Below are 21,812 nucleotides of genomic sequence, written 5' to 3' on the forward strand. Positions count from 1 at the left end.
GGTCCATAGTGAAAGTGCTGTTTCTAGTACGTTGGTCTAGGACGTTGTAACCCATGGTTAAACCGTATACATTGCGGCTCATAGTTCCCAGGATTCGAACATCTACCAAACGTGATTAATATCCATCAAAAGCTTTAGTCTCCAAGAGAATACTTTTGAAAAATGCTGGTCTAACAACATTCCACACTTCACATACCGTTTGGTGCAAATTGTCAATGAGATATATTCTGTTTCAAACCTCAATGCTTACTGTGGTTCATTTTCTCTATGCGGGGATTGGTCACTGCGCGTTATTTCCGCGAAGCAATCCAAATTTTAAAATTTCCCCGCAATATTCAACCCAATCTCAATCAAGGTTCAAGATCAATGTGGAATTCTACCCTCTTGAAGCCGAAAAGCCAAAAAACCTAGCCTTTAAAGAAAAAAAAACCGCTTGCTAGTTTGAACATATGGATTATTGTTGCACGACATTTCATTTCTCTAAACCACTCGAAACCAACATTTTAACATAGAATTGAATAATACCATGTTTTGTTAGAGTTAAGGACTTTACATTTCAAAGCTGCTTAGCTATCATCATATTGAAGGATTGAAAGTTTTTTTTATTTTTTCAAAAAACTGTCGTCATTAAACTCGTACGATTACAGTGGTTTGAAAAAAGCAAAATGGAAGGTATTTTGCTCAAAGATTTTATAATATCAAATTAGAGTAGAGTAGGGCAAAAGTTCAACCTTAGTGGTATAATCATTTTTTTTCATAAGAATGATAGCAGTTGTAAATAAATAAATACCCACAGTGAACCTTCAACATATTTTTTATAATTTTGCTGAGCAAACTTGTATCAACATATTTATCTATGTTAAGTTATTACGGTTATTAAGAAATTTTTCCGTTTTACGGTAGCCGCAGAGTTCTACCGCAGCTGTCAAAGTTCTACCGCAGGCTCTGAAATCATTCTATCATTGAAGCAACAGATTCAATCATAGTATGCTCGATAGAGAAAACGGTATGAAAAATGGACCTATGCACGAGTTCACTATTTGACGTTTGAGCAGTGCCGTGTTATTTACGTGACCATGGCAACGAGTGAATTCGGCACCGCTCAAACGTCAAATTAGTGAACTCGTGCATCGGTCCATAGCAACAAACAACAATCATCAAGACGGTCTCCAAGGTATCATTGGAGCCTACTGATGATTTACCAGTGTAAATCAGTGATGTGACAGCTGCGGTAACTTTTCGTTGAGCCGTAGAACGGAAAGTTTTCTTTAAAATTGCAATTATTATTATTATTATTATTATTATTATTATTATTGATTTATTTTCATCTGACTATTGTCTACATGAAATTGGGACTTTACTAAAAATCGTTTTGACGCCTGATGCGTGACGTAAATCGCAGGGAAGATTCACCAAACTCGTGTAAGCCTTCAACACTAGAGAAGATGCGGATCATTTCAGTCATAGGTTCGTGGTAACCGAAAGCTGTTCGATGGAACCTTGGTTGGAGTAAAGCAGTGCCGCGTAACATTCTTGGAGCTACACGAATATTCAAAACGGCAAGAAGTCTGGAACAGTCCATTTCTCCGTTCAGTAGTTTCGCGATAAAAGCAGCTTGTTGAGTCTTGCGCCGCCGGTCTAGAGAGTCCAAATCAAGCAGTTTCCATCGATTAGCATATGGTGGCAGGTTCCGTGGATCACGCCAGGGTAGGTTACTTAATGCCACACGAATGAATCTTCGCTGGACGCTTTCCATTCTGAGACTCCACGATAGCTGATGGGGAGCCCAAACCAAAGCAGCACATTCCAAAATTGGCCGTACTAAGGAGCAATAGAGTGCTTTTAAGCAATACGGATCTGTGAAGTCTCGGGAAATCTTAGATATAAATCCAAGCTGGCGATTTGCTTTGGCAATTACATTCGAGCGATGTAGGTTGAATGTCAACTTAGGATCCATCAACACACCCAAATCGTTGAATTCATCCGTTCTATTTAGAACCGAACCATCGATGACGTAGTCTTGGATGAGTGGCCTAGTAGTGCGGAAGTAGGACATTACCATACATTTAGGAACACTTACAGTTAGTTTGTTACGATGACACCAATCAACAAATATATCCAATAGAGTAAAATGGGGCAAAAGTTCGAGTGGGGCAAGAGTTTCTTTTTAAGATTTCTAGCTCAAAAACTTGGAAATGTCATGGTGGTTCGAATGCTATTCAAGTAAGAGACTTTCACTCCAAATATCATAAAAATCGATTGAGATTTGGAAAAGTTATGGCAATTTGTTGTTTTTCGACGTAAATATTGTAATATTTGGTCAAACTTTCGATGCATGGAACAAAATGAAGATAAAATATTTTTCAATATTTTATGTAAGGGCGTTTCTAGGCCTATCATAAGGATGCTTTGACGTGTATTAGTTTTTCTATAAATAGTTGGAATCAATTTTTGGCCCATAGCGGGGCAAAAGTTCGAATCTGCGGGGCAAAAGTTCGACCCATGTATAAAACCACGGAAAATTTTTAAAATTTCCTGAAATCTACATATTATCTTCAAATTTAGCTTTTTTTTTTTTTTTTTAATCTTTATTTGAGTGTATTTTAACGCACGAGGGCTAGTTCTACACTTAAATTCAAATTTAGCGAAATTTGCCTGATCGTGCGAAAAATGTCACAAAATTTTTACATTTTCACTTAGTTTTGCGAAAAACTGCTATTTTTTGGGTGTATTACAATTAACCCTGTTTAGGAAATTTTTTTGATGAAAATTTAGTGTGTATTTTTCGGCAAACATAAGTTTACGGCTGGTATAAAGTATGCCTGGCATACAGGTATTGATATTTTGTGTTTTAGCCAACGAACTTTTGCCCCACACTAGATTCGAACTTTTGCCCCACCGGTGGGGCAAAAGTTCGTTTGAGACAATCAATTTTGAAACTGTTATAACTAAAAATGGGTAAATATTTTGACACAAGTTTGTTCAGCAAAGTTATAGCCAATATGTTGAAGGTTCGCTGTATGGTATTTGTTTTGTTTCATCTGCTATTATTTTCCTGGAAACTTTGATTATACCACTAAGGTCGAACTTTTGCCCCACCTTACTCTATAGACTGTAGTCGGGAGCAATCATGGATGGAGTGTATGGTGGCGAACAATTTCAAATCGTCAGCATAGGAAAGTCCACAGCCGGATCCCAGAAGAACCATCACATCGTTGAAGAATAGAAGGAAAAGCAGCGGACCCAGGTTGCTTCCTTGAGGAACTCCGGATGAGCTCATGAAGCACGAAGAAGTGTTTTAATTGAGCTTTACGCGAAGCGATCTTTCTCTCAGGTAGGAGGAAAACCATGATGATAACCGACTCGAAGCACCAAGCTTGGCAAGCTTTGCCAGTAGGATATCGTGGTTAATGGAGTCGAATGCCGCTTTGGGGTCAGTGTAAATAACGTCGATTTGGGCTCCGTTCTCCAACTGTTCAAAACAGGTCGTGGTGAAGTCTAGCAAGTTCGTGGTTACCGAACGCCCCGGCATAAAGCCATGTTGATCGGCAGAAATGTAGCATTTGGCCTGCTCTAGAATAACGTTTCAATAACGTTCGCAATATAACAGTTTCAAAATTGATTGTCTTAAACAATCTTTTGCCCCACCGGTGGGGCAAGAGTTAGAATCTAGTGTAAGGCAAAAGGCCGCTGGCCACACAATCAGGCAAATTTTGCTAAACTTAAAGATAATATGTGGATTTGGAGTAATTTGTAACTTTCTCCCCGAGTTTATATGTGGGTCAAACTTTTGCTCAGCTAATTCGAACTTTTGCCCCGCTATGGCCCAAACATTGATTCCAAGCATTTATGTAGTAACTAATATACCTCAGAGCAACCTGATGATAGGCCTAGAAACACCCCTACATAAACAATCGAAGAAGATTTTATCCTTATTTGTTTCCATGCAAAGAAAGTTTGACCAAAAATTACAATTTTTACACTAAAAAACAACAAATACCTATGTTTTTTCCAAATCTCGAACCTTTGGCCCACATTACTCTATTGTTCAATTTTTGGCTACTAAAAATCGAAAAAGAAATCCGGTTTCAAAACATAAATGTACGACTGAAAAATACATATTTACTGAAAAATATAAAAGCTCATTCTTGAAAAACAATCAATTTTCATACAGGAGACTGACATAGATGTAAGTGAATGTCTAACAAACGGCTGTGTCGTTGGACTTGGTAAAATTAGGAAACTGAGCCAAGATAAATTAAAAAATATTTTGTGATTTAACATGCATAAAATTCTAATGTTAGTGTAACTTACAGAAAACCGTTTGCAGTTAGTCTTTCTAGATTTTTTCGAACTTGCAATAAAAAATATATATAAAACAAAGCAGTACATCGTCGATATTTCGTCATCAATCTAGAGGCAAGTTCTATTTAAGTAACTCAATGTCTTCTAATTACTGAAATTTTACATGATTGCAGATATATTTAAAATAATAAAACAACTCTGAACAGGATTGATGTGGGGATGGACCTGGTGTAGTGGTTAGAACACACGCCGAGGAATCCCATCCCCGAGATAATCACTTATGACGTCTACTTACCACCAATTAATCTCTGTTCCTAACGGCTCAGATACAAATTTATCGAATGGCTCCTGAATTTGAATACAAAATATTTTAAAGTTCGTGAAATGATGCATCAATTTTTATTTTTGAGACATTTTTGTTTTAATTTACCATGTGTATGAGAGTACACAAATATTTGCCAGTAACAACAATTCGTTCTAGATAATGGATCACAAAATATCGCAGCTTGTTTTAAAATTTGAAGGGACTTTAGTTTTCTAATTGACAATAGAACTACAAATGGATCGAACCAGGTCTGCCAATTCTAAAACGTTCTTCAATGAATTTTAAATCGGGAAAGGGCGGAAAGGAAACATTATGGTTGTATGTGACATTTTACAACTACAATGACCATCCAGAATTGTATATTCACGCAACATGGATTTAACGTGTTTAGTATCATAAGGGCATTTTTGATACTGAACACTAGTTTTAACTATATGATCATTTCTTTTCCATTTTTTTTCGGTGGGGGGGGGCAACCCCATGATTCAGGGGGGCCAGGCCCCCCCTGGCCCCTCCCTATTTACGCCAATGAACATGGGAATCAAATGGAGGGTCCATAATACGAAACGTCAAATTTGTAAACATTCCAATTATGTGATAAGGCCTTCCTTAGCCGAGTGGTTAGAGTCGGCAGCTACAAAGTAAAGCTCAATTTCCAGACGGTCCAGGACCTTTTCGTAATGGAAATTTCCTTGACTTTCCAGGGCATAACGTATTATCGTACCTGCCGAACGATATACGAATGCGAAAATGGCAACTTTGGCAATCAAAGCTCTCAGCTAAAATATTATTATTACTGTTATAACTGTGGAAGTGCTAATTGAACACTAAGCTGAGAAGCAGGCTTTTTCCTAGTGAGGACGTTATGTCATGTAGAAGAAAAAGTGGGGTCCATAATAGACATAAGGACAACAGTTTTCCAAATGCATATTACGCTGGAAAAATCGAATGATGTTGTACATTTTAAAGTTATTTATTTTTATGAAATAATGAAATGGAACTAGGCTGCACAATACGTATATCCGTCTGAGATATCATCGCGGAAAAACGTCGAGAATGAGTATCAGCTACTTAAGGGTACATCACTAGCAATGAAACCCTATATCTTGATTCTATGAATCACTTCAAGCATATCGTTTTCAAAATGTTTTTTGGCAAAGATTTTGAATTAAGGTAGCAATATTACTTATTGTACAAGTTATTCTACACAAAAAATCGAATCGAAAAAATCTTTACTACTAAAAATGGACCAAAGGGACCCACAATGTGTCGCCCAAAATTGGTACATTTATTACAGCGAACGAAGAAAAAGGTTTTTTGATTGCTCTATCAAATCCCACGTTGCTTCCATAGTTCGCATTGAATTCCCATCCGAAAAATTCCTTCAGCATAAAAAGCAATTTGCCCGGACATTCGGTTGTGTCCCTTTCGCTTCGAAAGAACCCAAAAAATGACGTAATCCTCCAAATATTGACTTTTTCCCTCCCAATTGGTACGCTCGATGTCAAAGGCGCAAGTAGACGCTCGGGTCGGTCGCCAGGTTGGTTCGTTTCTAATGTGTTTGCCCACATGTTTCCAGCTGATGGAAATAGCAGCGCGCAGTGTTCGACCGTTTTTTTTCTCTATGTGTACATACTTCTATACCTATTTGTATGTGTAGTTCAAAAGGACCCGCACGGAATGATCATCATGATTGAGGTTATTACCGTCATGTCAATCTGCGAGACCGGCACGCGATGGAGAGGATATTCCTATTTACTGACTACGATGACGGCAGTGACCGGTGCTAACGGATGGATTTCCAAAGCTTGGAAACAATGATTGCATGAATACGAGTGCATTATTTATTCACAATCTAGGAGTCCCTGTAGCTATCGCAATAGATTTGACGATGCTCAAAGGCCTTGTACCCTTTCGAACGGAATGCAAATAAGCACTAATTCATAATTGAAATAATATGACTTCCGAGAAAACAAATCAATCTTGGACGTCAAATCGATGGAATGAAGCTTCCATTTTGCTGAATAAACGAGTCTGCAAAATCCGGACGGTTGAATTTGAATATTAGTATGCCACACTTTTATCCCACAATATTTGCTCGCTAAGGCTCCCCACTAAGCCGCACATTGAGCACCTGATCGTTATCGGAAAACTCATAAAGCGAAAAAGCATATCGAAAAAAGCGAAAACCTCTCGAGACCATTCTTGCGTCATCTTATTTCCCCGAACGGCAACGGAAAATCTCAGCGGTAGTTTCCAATGTTCAAGCTTCATAACCGTCCAACAGCTGTTTTCAGACGATGACTGATGAATAAAAGAAAAGTCGGACATTATCCCTGCATAGTTACTCTTGAATTCACCATTCAGGTGATAGTGGGTGGATGGAACTTTTTGCTCGGCGAATTGAGCCACAATAATAGGAGCTTGGATCAAAGAGAGTAAATAGAGAGATCAAAGTGGGTTGAAAGAGTTGTTTGGCTCAAGTGTAGAGAAACTAATGTATTTTGGGTGCCATCCTTTGAAAAAAAAATCATGCTTTACGATGGTGTTAAAATTGTGAAATTGGGAAAATATTAAATATTAATATCAAAAAGTTTCATTGACTTTCCGAAGAATTTGCGTTTTACTCCGTGTTTGACGTTTAACATTATCGATACAACGAGATTTGCTGCAAATGTTCTCTGCAAACAGCAATGAAGTCAAGTTTATCATGATGTTTAATACAAATACTTTTCAAACAAACTCCTGCAACTTCTCAAAAAATGCCGAGTATGGTGTTATGTTGCAAATTACTTTCATTTAAAGCATCTGCAACATGACTCCATTGCATTCATGTTGCGTATCAATGCCCACAACTCAAGAAGATGCATCCCAGTTACACGAGCGTTGCTCTAAATTACGTGTTTGACAGCTATAAATTATTGCACACTATCCCGCCTAAGAAATCTTGCTGTTATAAGGTTTTGACATTTTGAAGTTTACATGTACACGACGAAAAACGTGTCGAATCTGGACAAACATTTCAAAAGGGCACATCGACATTGCTAAACATTGGTTTTGCAAGACGCTGTTGAGCCCAATTCAACTCGATCATGCTCACCAATATCACTATCAGGAAGAGCTAACACCAATATTTCTGATAGTGATGGTAGTTTGCATCGGCGGCCTAAAAAGAGCTCAACAGCAACGTTTCTGAAAAAATGCTCAAGACCTCTTGGGGCCTTTTCAAATGTTTGTCCAGAAATGTAGAAATTGAAATTGAAACCAGGGTTGCCACATATACAGCTTTATCTGTATTTTACAGATTTTCTCGAATATTTTGTGATCAAGAATCTGTTTATACACATAACAGATTTTTTTTTATATACAGATATACAGATTCTGTTCACAGAATTTGGCCAAAATTATACAGATTTATACAGATATTTGAGTGAAATTAAAATATTTATTTTTGTAAACTTTAAATTAAACCTTTGATGTGGCAATTCCGCCATATAGTTTCAGATGATTGGTATTTTCATGAATTTGTTGTATAATTTTAACTTCTAGCTCAATTTTGAAGCGTACAGATTTAAAATACATATATTTTATTCTAGGATACAGAAATACAGATAACTGAAAGAAAAAATAAAGATAGAAACCCTGATTTAAACTGCGAAAAGGAACCACGTTCTCCGGTGGGGATCGAACAGTGTCGTGGGCTCGTTAGTGGTTTTCGTGATATTGAACCAATGTCATGTTTCTGGAACGTGATATTTCCATACATTTTTGACAGCTCCAATATCACCTTTTGAACGCGATATTTCAAATATCATGATACAACCTGCTCAAATATGGTGCTCGAAAGCAAATTTTGCAGCAACCCTGTGGATATTTGACAGAAATGCACTCATCGCACAAAAACAGCGGCGCCACCGTTTATAGGATTTACCATTGTAACAGCCTTGCTGTCCTGTCAAACACACAAGACTACGGTGGCGTTACCTATGTTTTCCATAGCGGCCGTTTTGGTTATTTAATGATCCATTGGTTCAAGAATTCCTGCGGGGAATTTCCTCGAGTAATTTTAAGTTCTTATAGTGATTCTTTAGAAAAATCTTTCAAAAATTCATCTGAAAATAGTTTCGAAAATTTGCCCTTGGATTCCTCAATAAAATCTCCAGGATATTTTTCGGAACAAATTCCAGGAATTCTTCCGGGATTTTTTTTTCGAAAATTCTCCCAAAAAGTCCTCTATATATTTCTTCGGACATTATTCCTGGAACTCTTCCAGGATGTTCGCCAGGAAGCACTCCAACAATTTCTCCAGAAGTTGCTCCGAGAATTTCTTCAGGAGCTTTTCTGAGGATTTTTCCAAGAACTACTCCGGGCTCTTTCATCTTTCCTCAGCGAACCATTCAACGATTCTTTCAGGATACATCACTTTGATTTTTTTAGGAGTTATTGCTAAAAAAAAATAAAAGGGCATTCCTACATGAGTTAGTCAAGCAATATTTCCATAAATTATGCTAAACATTAGAAGGAAAACTTCGAAGATTATTCATGGGATTACTCCGGAATGCCCCAAGTAACTACAAGCTCCGATTCTTTCTCTACAAATTTCTCTCAGAGTTCCTCCAGACATTCTTTAACATATTGTTCCGGGAATTCTTCCAAAAATTGCCTCGGGAATTCCTCCAGTACCTATTTCGGAAATTCAAAAATAATCCCGATATTTTTCAGAGAATTTCTCCAGAAACTCCTATGGGAATCCCTAAAGGATTTACTCAGTGAACAATTTTCGTGAATTACTTGACGTTAGAAATTCCTCTAGAGAATTACTCCAGAGGCTCTTCAGGGAATTATTACCAAATTTATCCAGGAATACAAGGTAATACCGCTGAGGTTCAAGTAAGAAGTCCAGAAATAATTTCTATAGGAACTATCCTGTTGAAATCCACAACGTTCAGAAGAGAATTCTAGAGAAATTACTGGATGAACTTCCGGAGGAACTCCTAGAGAAAGTTCCATAAAATAAATTTAGATGGGCATCCACACGAAATCCTAGAGCAGAAATCCTTCTAAAGGAACCCATAGTGGGTTGGCTTTAGAAGAAACTCCTGGGAAATTTTGCGGAGCTTTTGGAGAAACTCTTAGCAGAACTTCCGGAAAAGGAACTCCTAGAGGAACTACCATAAGAATTTCGGGAAAACTTCTGAAGGACCAGGAGAAACTTCCAAAACTATCATAAGAACGTTTAGTAAAATTCTCGGAGGAACTTCTAGTGAAACTTTCGAGGCTACTCCTGGGAAACTTGAGGAGGATTTTCTAGAGGATTTATTGAGACAACTTGTGGACGAACCTTCTGAAGCTATCCGCTTCCAAAGGGGCTGTTACGAGAAATTCCGGATGATTTCTTTGCGAAGTAATTCTTAGAGGAGCTTCTGAAAAAAAATCCAGAATGAGCTTCTAGAGAAACTACTAGTGGAACTTCCGAAGTAACTCCTTGCAGAACTTCAAGAGTGACTCCTGGCGAAATTTGCAGAGGATCTAAAAAAACTTGGTGAAGAATTCTTAGAACAACTCCCGAAGGAACTCCTTTTTGAACTTCCAAAAGACACCCTAAAGAAACTTCCAGAAGAGCCCTTGAACTTGAGGAACTCGTACAGGAACTTCCAAAGGAACTTCTGGTGGAAATCCTAGAGGAACGTCCAAAAGAACTCTAAGAAAAACTTCCGGAAGACCTACCACGAGTACTTCCGACAGAACTCCTCTTGCAACCTCTGGAGAAACCTTCAGGGAAACTTTTACAGGAGCTTCTGGAGGAACTCGGAGATGAGCTCATAGAGAAACTATCGGAAGAACTCCTAGTGGGATTTTCGGAGGAAATATTGGTGGAACTTCTGGAAGTAGTCTTAGGGGAACTTTTGGAGGAACACCAAGTGGAATTTCTGGAGAAACTCTTAGTTCCGGAGTAACTCCTGGGAAAACTTGTGGAGGAACTTCTAGAGGATCTTCCGAAGGAACTCTTAAAAATTTAGGGGAAAACATTTATGGGAACTTGCGGAGGAACTTCTTGTTGAACTCCAGAAGTGGAAAAACTTCTGGAGGAAATGCAGAAGTGGAGAAACTCCAGAAGTAGAGAAATATCTGGAGGAACTGCCAGCAGAACTTCCGGAGTGAACTATTAAGAGTTCTTCTTGAGGAACGATCCGCTAGGAGTCCTGGAATAACTCCTAGCGAAACTTCCAGAGTATCTCATGAGGAAAAAATTTCCTGAGGAACTCTCTGGTGAACTTCTGTAGGAAATCCTGGGTAACTTTCGACGAATTTCGTTGCAAAAACCAGTCGATTTTCCGATGGAACCCCTGGAGGTATTCCTAGATGAACTTTCATATGAACTTCCGAAGAACTCTTAGACGAGCTTCAGGAGAAATTCCCAGAAAAACTTCGAGAAGAACTTCCAGGGTAAATCCTTGAAAAACTACCCGAAGAACTTCTAAAGGGCTTACTGAAAGAACTCCAAGAAGAATTTCTGGATGATTCCAGAAGAAGTTTCAATATAAACTTTATAACTTTAAATCCAATTTCGGAAGATCACTCTGAGAGAAACTACTAGTGAAAATTCCGGAAGAAATCCGGGTGTTTTTTAGGAAGTACTACTGTTTTCAAATATGTATATCGCAACAAGCTCAAATAATGTTCTGAGATGTAGAGACCCGTTACGAGTTTTATTTAGTAATGCTTTCTAATATCACAACAATTTTTGAAATGCTTGGAAAATCTCTGAGCGAACACCACGCTTGTTTAGAACAAACCAAATTTTTTTGCTATGGGCTTGGTGGTGTTGATCTCGGTAAAAGCTTTAAAAATGCCGATATTTATTTTAAGTCAATCATTATGTCAAACGACTTAATGCCAAAGGCTTTATGCCAAACGACCTTATGTCAAACGACTTCATGCCAAACGGGGTACAATCTGGCTAAATAAACAACGAGTCGGTTTGCTCGGGCTTCACGAAGCATTGCCCAGAAAGACTGGTGAAAACGTAAAAAAAAACTTTTCCTGCGACGCAAAACCAAACCGTCTTGCTCGGGCTTTTCAAAGCACTTTCAAATCTTATACTGAGATATTTCTCTGTAAGTTTAACTAGAAAATGCTGTGTGAATTCCTTTTTGCAGACCAAAATAAATTTTACGAATTCTCATGCAAAGTTTATCAAAAGTCCTTCAGAAATACTTCCAAAATGCATTACAAATTGCGTCTGAAGGGGGGGGGGGGGGGGGAGGAGTGCATTTCGGAAGTCAAGAAAAGAAATTTGCTATAATTCAAGAATTATTTCTAAAGAATATTGTAATGTAACTTCTTGAAATTTGTTTTATTTATTAGAGAGGTTTCTATACTGTTCTGTAAGCATTCACCTCTAAAGTAAATATTTATCTTTTGTTGTTCCGTTGACCATCTGTGGTTTCTATCTGCTTCAAAATTTTGTTGCTAAGGAAGGATCTTCGCATGTCGCTTTCTTGAGAAACTTCGCATAATAATATTTGCATACCGTAAAATTGGGTATAATTGATCAGAAGGGTGAAATTGATCTTCGTATCACACGATTTTATTTACTCGTAATGGAGCACAAATATTGATGTAAGCTGCAGTAAATGAACGTTGCTTGTCGTAACTATTGTCGAATTGTGTGTTGTGAAGTTTTTTGCGTTAAAGAATGTTTATTACTATGAAAATAACGTAAAATTTCAAATCATGCACGGTGCAGTATTGACAAACACCTATGAACTTCTATCTATAAGCAAGGATTTGAACATGGTATAAACCTGAAAGTTTGTGAGGATGCTTGAGATATATCCCCAAACCAGATTTCATCACCAAAACTCGTACCAATTGGCTCATATGGTTGAAATAATTGAATTTCTGTTAGATATCATTGAATTCCTTAGGAAATTGCATACATTTAGGCGTTTTCAGCGTAATTCTTGAAATTTAACTATTCGTTATTTATATAAATAAATATTGGGGCCCACATAGCCGTAGCGGTAAACGCGCAGCTATTCAGCATGACCATGCTGAGGGTCGTGGGTTCGAATCCCGCTGGTCGAGGATCTTTTCGTAAAGGAAATTTTCTCGATTCCCAGGGCATAGAGTATCTTCGTACCTGCCACACGATTATACACATGCACAAATGGTCAATCGGCAAAGAAAGCTCTCAGTTAATAACTGTGGAAGTGCTCATAAAAAAGAACACTAATCTGAGAAGCAGGCTTTGTCCCAGTTGGGACGTAACACCAGATAGAAGAAGATAAATAATGCATTGTTTGCAGAATTCTTAAGGGTATTGTTCTTTTTTATAAATTCCAGCAATAATTTCATATTAACATATTTTTAAACAAGAGCAGAAACGTCCTTATAGATTTAAATTTAGTACAATATAACATTTCGAGTTTTACCATAAGATCCAATGGCCAATCTTTGGTAATGTTGTTAAAAAATACCGAATATATATTCACGTTAAACTTCTGCAGTTCTACCACAGTAATTGATAATTGTCCCTTGAAAAAGATTTTCTCAGATGTTAAATACAAATACCTTCAGTAGAAATTCTATTCATTCTAACGCCAATCATTGTCCATTCTAAAAGATGAAGAAAAAAAAAACAAGAATTTTTGTAGTAGAACTTACAGAAACCACTCAAGGTTTTCTGTGACTATCGGAGAATTCTTGAATTTCCGACAGGAATTTCATATCTATCTTCTATCTTCTATATAAATAAAAATGGAATGGTGTTTGTATGTCACGAAATGGCTTACGAACGGGTCAACGGATTTGAATGATTCTTTCTCAGTATTGTTCGCCAAGGGTTCCGACGTGTTTGTGTGTATAAAAATCCCAGGATATTCACCGGGAAAGTTGAAAAAACGAGCGCGAACGAAACTGTCATTTTATATGGAACGATCATAAGCGTTTTTCAATAGCCTACTTGATGACAAGACGAAGTTTGCCGGGACCACTAGTTTAATATAAACTTTTGAAAAAATCTCCGTAACCTTAAATGTGTTACTCGAGAAATCTAATATAAATTGGATATGGAGTGATTCGTAAAGTAATTTGTAAAGAAATAGTTTCTGAAATTGAAAGTGTTTATTTTTATGATGTAATTCAATTAAATATGATGTGATTCAAGAACTAAGAAGAATTCCTCATAGTATTTCTACCGACATTTTTGGGAATCTGTGAGAATCTGAGAAGAAGGTAAGTAAAAGCTGACTATGCAGTTATGAGAAAAAGCACTGAAAAAGTATGGACATAATTAATAAAGACATCCTTGTGGAGGAATCTCTTAGAAGCACATAGTTGAATACTTGAAAGTTTGTGGAAGAATCACAAGGGATATTCCTCGTGAGTTGTTTGAAAGAATTCTTGAAGGATTTTTCCTATTAGATTAGGCATTAGACGAAAATTTAAATTCAGATAGATCACTGATGTGCAGCGATATGAGACAAACTACAAACAAATAAAATCAATACAAATCCACGTAAACTACGACATTTTTAAAAATCGTGATTGTAGTGACCGATAATAGTTGCATAAATAAAGAATTTATTAGGTCAAATTAAAGGAAAGCTTTTTTCACTGTAAAAATCACTACCCGTTACTCTCCGCGGAGATATCTTACTGATTGAAGAAGATTCCTCTTGTCTAAGTTTGCCTAAACATAAGTTTTTTAGAAACGTTTGGAGCAGGGCCGCATTTACGAGGAGGCCGAGGGGACTATGGCCTCCGGGCCTCCACATTATAGGGGTTCCCACATATCTCGACAAACATATTTAGAGTTAAACTACTACGAAAAATTAGAATCAATGCAATAGTACATAATTTTTGGAATCGCATCATATGATTTGAAAGATTCAAAGTGTTTCCATGAATCCGGCATGATGGTCGAAATTTATGCTGAGTTGATTTAAATTACTAAAACAAAATATTAGTACATTCAGAATGGGATTTTGTTGACTTCACGAGAAACCATTGCTTTAATTCCTTACTATTTCCTAACGTGACTTTCCAACTGTAACGAAAGCTTACTCAACGAAGTTTAAGACTAGGTTCGAGAGCAAATTGTATATCTTCAGTTCAGGTAACAGGACTTAATTATTTATTTTGAAAATGACTCTATTGATCACACTGCATGGCTGGTAGTGGTTAAGCACCTTGAATATAGGAACCTCTAACTAGAAGGAACACCAAAAGAGAACAGTTAAAAACCAAAAAGAGACCGAGAATGAACCAAACAGAAAATCAAACCGTTACATAATAGGAGCCAGAAGACAAGAGTTTGATTCTTTATCATAGAATCAGGCCAGCCATTTCACTTTTTTGTTATTCTTCGTGGTCTTAGGACACAATTACTGCTCGTATCACTGTATGTATTCCTTCATGATATTCTCAGGGAATTTCGTGAGAATTTTGTTATTTTCCTAAAAATTCACAGATTATTCCGAAGATTTCTCCAAGAGTTCATTAAGTAATTATTTCCCCTGAAATTCTTCCAATAATTTTCCTAATTAATTCCTCCAAAATTTTTGTTTCGGATACCTCAAGAGTATAACCTGGATTTTTTGTTTTTCAAGGATATAAAAATACCTAAGAGATTCCATCAGGCATTGTACATAAATTCTTTTAAATATTTTTCAAGGAAGCCCTAAGTCCTTCAGGACTTTATCCGATGATTCTCCCATCATATATATTCCAAGATTAACGTTTAGAACATCTTCCAAAAATCGTTGTAAGATCTTCTAGAGTAACAAGTGGAGAATTTGGTTGAAGGATCAGTAAAAAATACCTGAAGGAACTTTTGGAAAAAAAAAAACGGACTAATCCCTGAGAAGCTATTTTGGAGTATTGTTGGAGTGCTCAAGGATTTCTTGGAGAATATTCTGTAGAAAACCATCTAAGCATTCTTTTAAAAATAGTTGGAAGAACTTCTGAGAGAATTGGTGGAGTATTCTCTAGAAGAATATCTAGAGAGATCCCTGTATGAGTCCCTGAAAGTATTTCAGATGATATCTCTAGATAAATCACTAGATGATTTCTTAAAGTTTTTCCTCGAGACATGTGAGACGAAATTCTTGAAGAACCCACTGAATAGCCGCATTATAGTTTTTGAATTTTTCTATGAAGCCTTAAAATTTTTGTATCAGGAATCACTGCAATCGGAGAAAGGAAAAAGGTCACTTTAAATATCATTTTTCTTAAAATAGAAACCTTGATGACCTTCCACTATAAATATAAAACTTTTAGAGAGTTGATTCTTATGCTCACTCTTGGAGTAATTAATTACTGAGAGCACGCTTTGCTGAAATTGCCATTTTCGCATTCATATATCGTGTAGCACAGAGGTTCCCAAACTTCCTTAGATCGTGGCGCCCTTAGTAATTTTCTGGGAATTACGCGGCTCACCGGATCAAAAAACTGAATGATGAGGACTTTCTGTACAAGGGTATTTTTTATTTTCCTTACTTCATTTCCAAAAGTATAATACTCTAAATATGGACAAAACAACACTAAAATAACTTGGAGGATTATTAGGGTGTCTTATGCATTTTGGGCAGAGCGTTACGCGTATATAATTTGGCCACTTCCATTTGATTTGGCCGTATCTGGCCAAACAATATACGTGTAACGTAATTTTAATTACGTCCAACGTAATTTGATCGCTACGCTACTTAAAACGAAAAATTCAAAGTGATGTTTGCCGTAATTTATAGACAATTTTCTTTATTAAGCACAAACTCCTAAGTTCAAAGTAATCTTTGAAATCAAAAAAGAGTTTAATTTTCAATGGCAATTTTCAAACGACATTAGAATGCTCCTATTTATTCGCAAATCTACTCACACAAGTATCCTGTTGCAAATAAAATGTAAACTAGTAAAACTTCTGTTCTAATAAGTGAGTATTGTACTTAAATACTCACTAGCAAAAAAAATACTTGTTTTTAATTCGTCCCCTTGATGCTACAACTAGATAACTCGAAATTTGAAATTTTTGACTTCAATATGCCAAAACATTTTTAGTAATTAGATCTGTAAAATACCTACAGCTTATAAGCGTGTGATTCAAAATACACAAGTTAAAGTTTATTTTTCAACCATATCCTCTGCGATTAACCGTCACCTTGTAAAACGGTCAAATTTTCAAAGTGGCACATCCCAAAATTTTGATTTTCGAGTTATCTAGTTGTAGCATTAAGGGGACGAATTATGAATCGTGGTTTACGGCCAACCAGCCGAGTGGAAGTTTAACAACTACCGAAAAGCTAAACATTACATATCATTTGCAATTGAATTAGATGGACAAATTGATGTGAAGATTTGCGAAAAAGTTACACGTCTTCTCAGTGAGAATCGAACTAACGACTCCCCGATCTCTAGTTGGGGTGCGTTACCATTACGCCATGAAAGGACTCATGAACGCAGAAGTTAACCTGAATTCGATTTCAACTCAATATTGGAAGCCCACACAATAGAAACCTCAGCCAGTGCAGTTGCTGGCTAGTGTAGTGTGCTATTGCTATACCTAAAAAAACAATGCGCTCTCGGGCTAGGCATTGGATATATATAGAAAGCGTTGTGTTTGGATGGGCATCTAATTCTTCCGAAAGAGGTGCACTTTGCGAAAAAGGACCACGTGATTATTGAGTTGAAATCGAATTCAGGTTAACTTCTGCGTTCATGAGTCCTTTCATGGCGTAGTGGTAACGCGCCCCAACTAGAGATCGGGGAGTCGTGAGTTCGATTCTCACTGAGAAGACGTGTAACTTTTTCGCAAATCTTCACATCAATTTGTCCATCTAATTCAATTGCAAATGATATGTAATGTTTAGCTTTTCGGTAGTTGTTAAAAAAAATGTTTTTTTTTTACTAAAAAAATACAATCAATGCACAACCGCCAAATTCTCCTGTTTCTTTTATTGATTGATAATTTTCTGGAAATTATTCAGTACATTCCATTTTTTTTGGTTATTTCTAAAACTGTACTATAGATTTTTTTTAAATTTATGAAGCGAAGCGAATGAGATAAAAAAAAGTTGTAAAAGAGAAGCTTCAGTTTTCAAAACTAAACTAATAAGAGGATTGGACATTCAACATATGAGAAATTGGAAAACGTGTCATAAAAAATAAGTGTTTTCTGAACTGAATACCCAAGTATTACCAATGGTAACAATTTTTAAAATTTGTAGTTCATACCTCGTTTTTTTTTATTTTCTTTGTAGCATTTTACATTATTATTTTTTTTAATTACGGTGGCAAACCAAACAATCAGAGTAAAAACAGTATTGAATGGTGTATTTTGAGTCAATCAATTCAAACACTTCAATGCTTCCAGTGGACAATTGTGTCCCTTGAGAGAAGCACAACTTTAGACAACGGACCAGCATGTAATACCCTGTATCACAATCGGAAAACGTTCCTCACGAAAAGTTTCCGGACTGAAGTGGGAATCGAAGTAATACTCTTCAGCACAATACTCTATACCCAAGAAAGTCAAGGAAATTAGCATTACGAAAAGATCCAAGACCGGTCAGGAATCGAATCCCAGAAACCTTTAGCATGGCTTTGCTTTGTAGCCGCGGGTTGTTATTACTAGGTTTGAGGAGGATATTCGAGGATAGGAAAGAGATATTGATGATCATTGCTGTAGGTGAATTCCGGCGAACAATTTCTTCGAAGAGAAGAAATTTTCTTTCATTACGCACCAGCAAGATAATTTTCTTTTCTTCGCAGAAAATACGCGCCGGAATTCGCCTACTGGTCTGCACTTACCTTATCTACAGGCATTGAAGGGCACGCTCTACACAGATTCCAAAATGATCCGATCATGAAGGCTGGTTTTCTTCGGTAAACAGGTCACACACCGAAGAGAAAAAATATAACACTCTGCGGGCGAACAGTGAAACGCACACACACGTCTGCAGATATCACACACCCTCCTTGAGGAGACGCAATTCTCCGGTCGTAAAGAGAGGGTGGCTCGGCCGAAGATTTGTTGTAACTGAAGGGGACTTGGTCGGTTCAATCGGTTGGCTCGTTGTTTGCACTCGTCTGAGGATGATGAATCTGCTGGCTTTCTCGTTGGACGTAATTCGTCTAGGTACGGTTGGTTGGTTTACCCTCGCAGGCGATTACGTGAGTGTAAAGCGCAAAGCCGTTTACAGGTCGTCGACGATAATCCGAGTTTATCGATTTTCCTCAACTCGTGGAAGCACCTCAATCAAACGCCGGACATCGGGACAGCGACACTCAGCGAACCGTTAAATGAGATCATTTTGCACTTTTACGGTGGCTGGTTGCGAACTATTGCTCGAAATAATCCTTCTTAATTTCACTGCGAGACCGACAAAGGCGACGACAGCGGAAAAATTCCTTCAAGCACTTGCTTTTTACTTACTAACACTGACACGCACTTTTTTCCCCGATAACATTCAGCACATTTCACCCCCTTTTGTGACTCCCACCTGTGCTGCAGGGACTCCCAAACTCCGAACCTCTTCTTGCCTTTTGTCCCCTTTTCGTCTCGGACACCAGCAGACAGAAATACCCAATCGATAAATTTTCTTCCGAATACACTTTGGTGAACCACTTTTCCTTCTACGTCTTCTTCCGCTTCTGATTTTTCCCTTTTTTCAGGCTCTCTCGCTCTGGCTCGAAGCGATTCGGAGCTATTTTCTCACTTCCACGGGTGATGGACACATTCAGCCTCTGCAAAGGAAGAAGAAAATTGTCCGGAAAATCCTTGAGTAATCGTCCACTCGGGAAACGGGAAATTTTCCACTGAATTCACTTTTCCGCAGAAGAAAATCCAACAACTTCCCAACTGCGGAAACGTTCCTCGAAACACCACACACTTTTAACTTTTCAAATCCCTATCTGCAGTGCAGTATCGATTGTGGAAAATTTGATTTCTGAAAAAAGGAAGGTAATAAGGAGGAAATTCACACCAGACAGACCAGACTGACGACTGACGACGATGTTGAACGGTTAGTGGCTGGAGAGAAATTGAACGTAGCATAAGGACCATTCCTTGCAGAAACCGTTCTATCCCGAGGAGGAAAAGGCGAACACACACAGAGAGAGGGAAACTAAATGGCGACGAGGATAAAAGCTCCGCTACGCTATTCCAAAAGTGGGTTATTATTTAAGATTCATGAACCATTGTACATCAATAATACTCAATTACGATGATGATAATAAATGTTAATGTCAAGGAATCAGTTTCAGAACCATCTTCACAGCTTCTAGAAATGACGTAACCTCGGGGGAAATTTTAGGGTTAAACCAAAAAAAAATACTAAAAATCACTAGTAAGGCGAGCCATTGCAATTAATTTGAGTTTAATGATATATATTCGGCTTACTTATGATTTTTTTTTTGTATTTTCATGTTATTTTTGAAAGTTTCTTTTAATGATAAACAGCTAACTTTATTCCTCCTTATGATATTTTCACTGAAAGCATGTATTTGTTGTATAAAATTTAATAAAAATTATGGGACCGCTACGAAGTTACAAAATGTCAATGTTATCGCCATTATAATCCGTAAAATTTCAAAAATATTGCCGTTAATTTCGATTGTCCGTAATAATAACCCTCATTAGGCAGAGCGTGGCTCCGTTCCTTCATTATCCGGACAGTGCGACGCATACTGCAGCAGCTGGTTTCGTTCCGAAATGGGGGAGACGACGGAAAATGCGAAGGGTGGAAAATCAATATCCCTGTTTTCCTTTGGTGCATGTCGGTGAGGAGTGCCGAAGCTTTTATCTGACGTTTTGGTTTGCTGATTGAACTTGCCGTCAGTTCATAACGTCAAAGTTTAACTGGGGGTGAACGGAAAGTTAAATTGTCTTAGGGCAATTTCACTAATATTTGTCCTTATTATCGATGTACCGTCAAACGGAGTGAAACATGCAACACATCGACATTTAACCGAATAGACAGTTTCTGTTATAAGTTTTTTTTTATCGGTTATTGACCTTAGAACTATAGAGCGGTTCCATTTGAATTCGAATGTCGGTTTACTTTTGTATTTATTGGTTTGGCTGAAATTTGGCATATGCTTTCTTTATACCCAAAAATGCTTATTTACATCATCGGTTCGCCATTTTTACCCTAGCGTTACGTTTAAGAAGGGCCTAAGAAAAAAAGCCTTAACAAATTTCAAAAAATTAAAACTCAGAAACTATTTGTCTGAGGGGCCCAAATAGCCGTAGCGGTAAACGCGCTGCTATTCAGCAAGACCAAGCTGAGGGTCATGGTTTCGAATCCCACCGGTCGAGGATCTTTTCGGGTTGGAAATTTTCTCGACTTCCCAGGGCATAGAGTATGTTCGTACCTGCCACACGATATACGCATGCAAAAATGGTCATTGGCATAGTAAGCTCTCAGTTAATAACTGTGGAAGTGCTCATAAGAACACTAAGCTGAGAAGCTGGCTCTGTCCCAGTGGGGACGTAACGCCAGAAAAGAAAGAAGAAACTATTTGTCTGATCGGTTTGGTGTCTTCCGCAAAGTTTTAGTTTATTGTTGGAACTATCTTGAAAAAATATACACTGTAAAAAAATGTTGTAATATTTTGTTTATTTCAAAAATAAACCTTAAAAATCCATTTTCTCAAAAATCCTTTTTTAGACAAAAAATGGGGTCTTTTGCACAGTGGGTCAAGATGGAGAAATCATGGACAAAAATGTTATGATTTTTTTTAAAAAAGGTTGATATTTTAATATGGTCTAAATAAACTTTTTGAATGTTGTACGACCCGATTTTATGAAAGTACGCAAAATTTGCAACTAAAAAGGTATATGAGAAAATTTTGCTTATTGCTACCGTTTCCAAGATACAGCGATTTTAAAATTAAATTTACTGAAACTTCCCAACTTTTGGTTGTTTTCGGATGTTTTTCGGATTGTTAAAATAAAGAATAATTTTTCTAAAAGCATTTTATTTCATGTTCTTATACAATGATGGAGCGTCCTATTTTGATACAGATTTCTTACTTTTTCATAATGTTTACAATTTTTTTCAGTTTGAAAATTGCCTAACTTCTATTTAATCTACGGAAGCTGGAATAAATGAATGGTATTTTTGTGTTCCCTGAATAGTTATTGCTCTGCCCTTGTCGTCCCTTCACTTGTTAACTTTTC

General features: G+C 37.2%; 1 protein-coding gene across 10 annotated transcripts in view; it reads right to left on the reverse strand.

Annotated features, from left to right (window-relative positions):
• Window positions 1-19,706, reverse strand: part of LOC5564690 (rhoGEF domain-containing protein gxcI) — a 179,198-nt gene extending 159,492 nt beyond the window's left edge. For 8 of the 10 annotated variants that reach the window (XM_021837312.1, XM_021837315.1, XM_021837313.1 and 5 more), the window contains exons 1-2: window positions 19,624-19,706; window positions 18,440-19,375 (exon numbers count right to left, since the gene is read on the reverse strand). In XM_021837312.1, the coding sequence (XP_021693004.1) occupies window positions 18,440-18,496 (57 nt within the window). In that variant the 5' untranslated portion in view covers window positions 18,497-19,375; window positions 19,624-19,706. The other 2 variants (XM_021837309.1, XM_021837310.1) reach the window with 2 other exon arrangements.
• Window positions 19,707-21,812: the final 2,106 nt, after the last annotated feature.

This window comes from Aedes aegypti, chromosome 1 (assembly GCF_002204515.2).
Source record: "Aedes aegypti strain LVP_AGWG chromosome 1, AaegL5.0 Primary Assembly, whole genome shotgun sequence".
NCBI classification, from domain to species: Eukaryota; Metazoa; Arthropoda; class Insecta; order Diptera; family Culicidae; genus Aedes; species Aedes aegypti.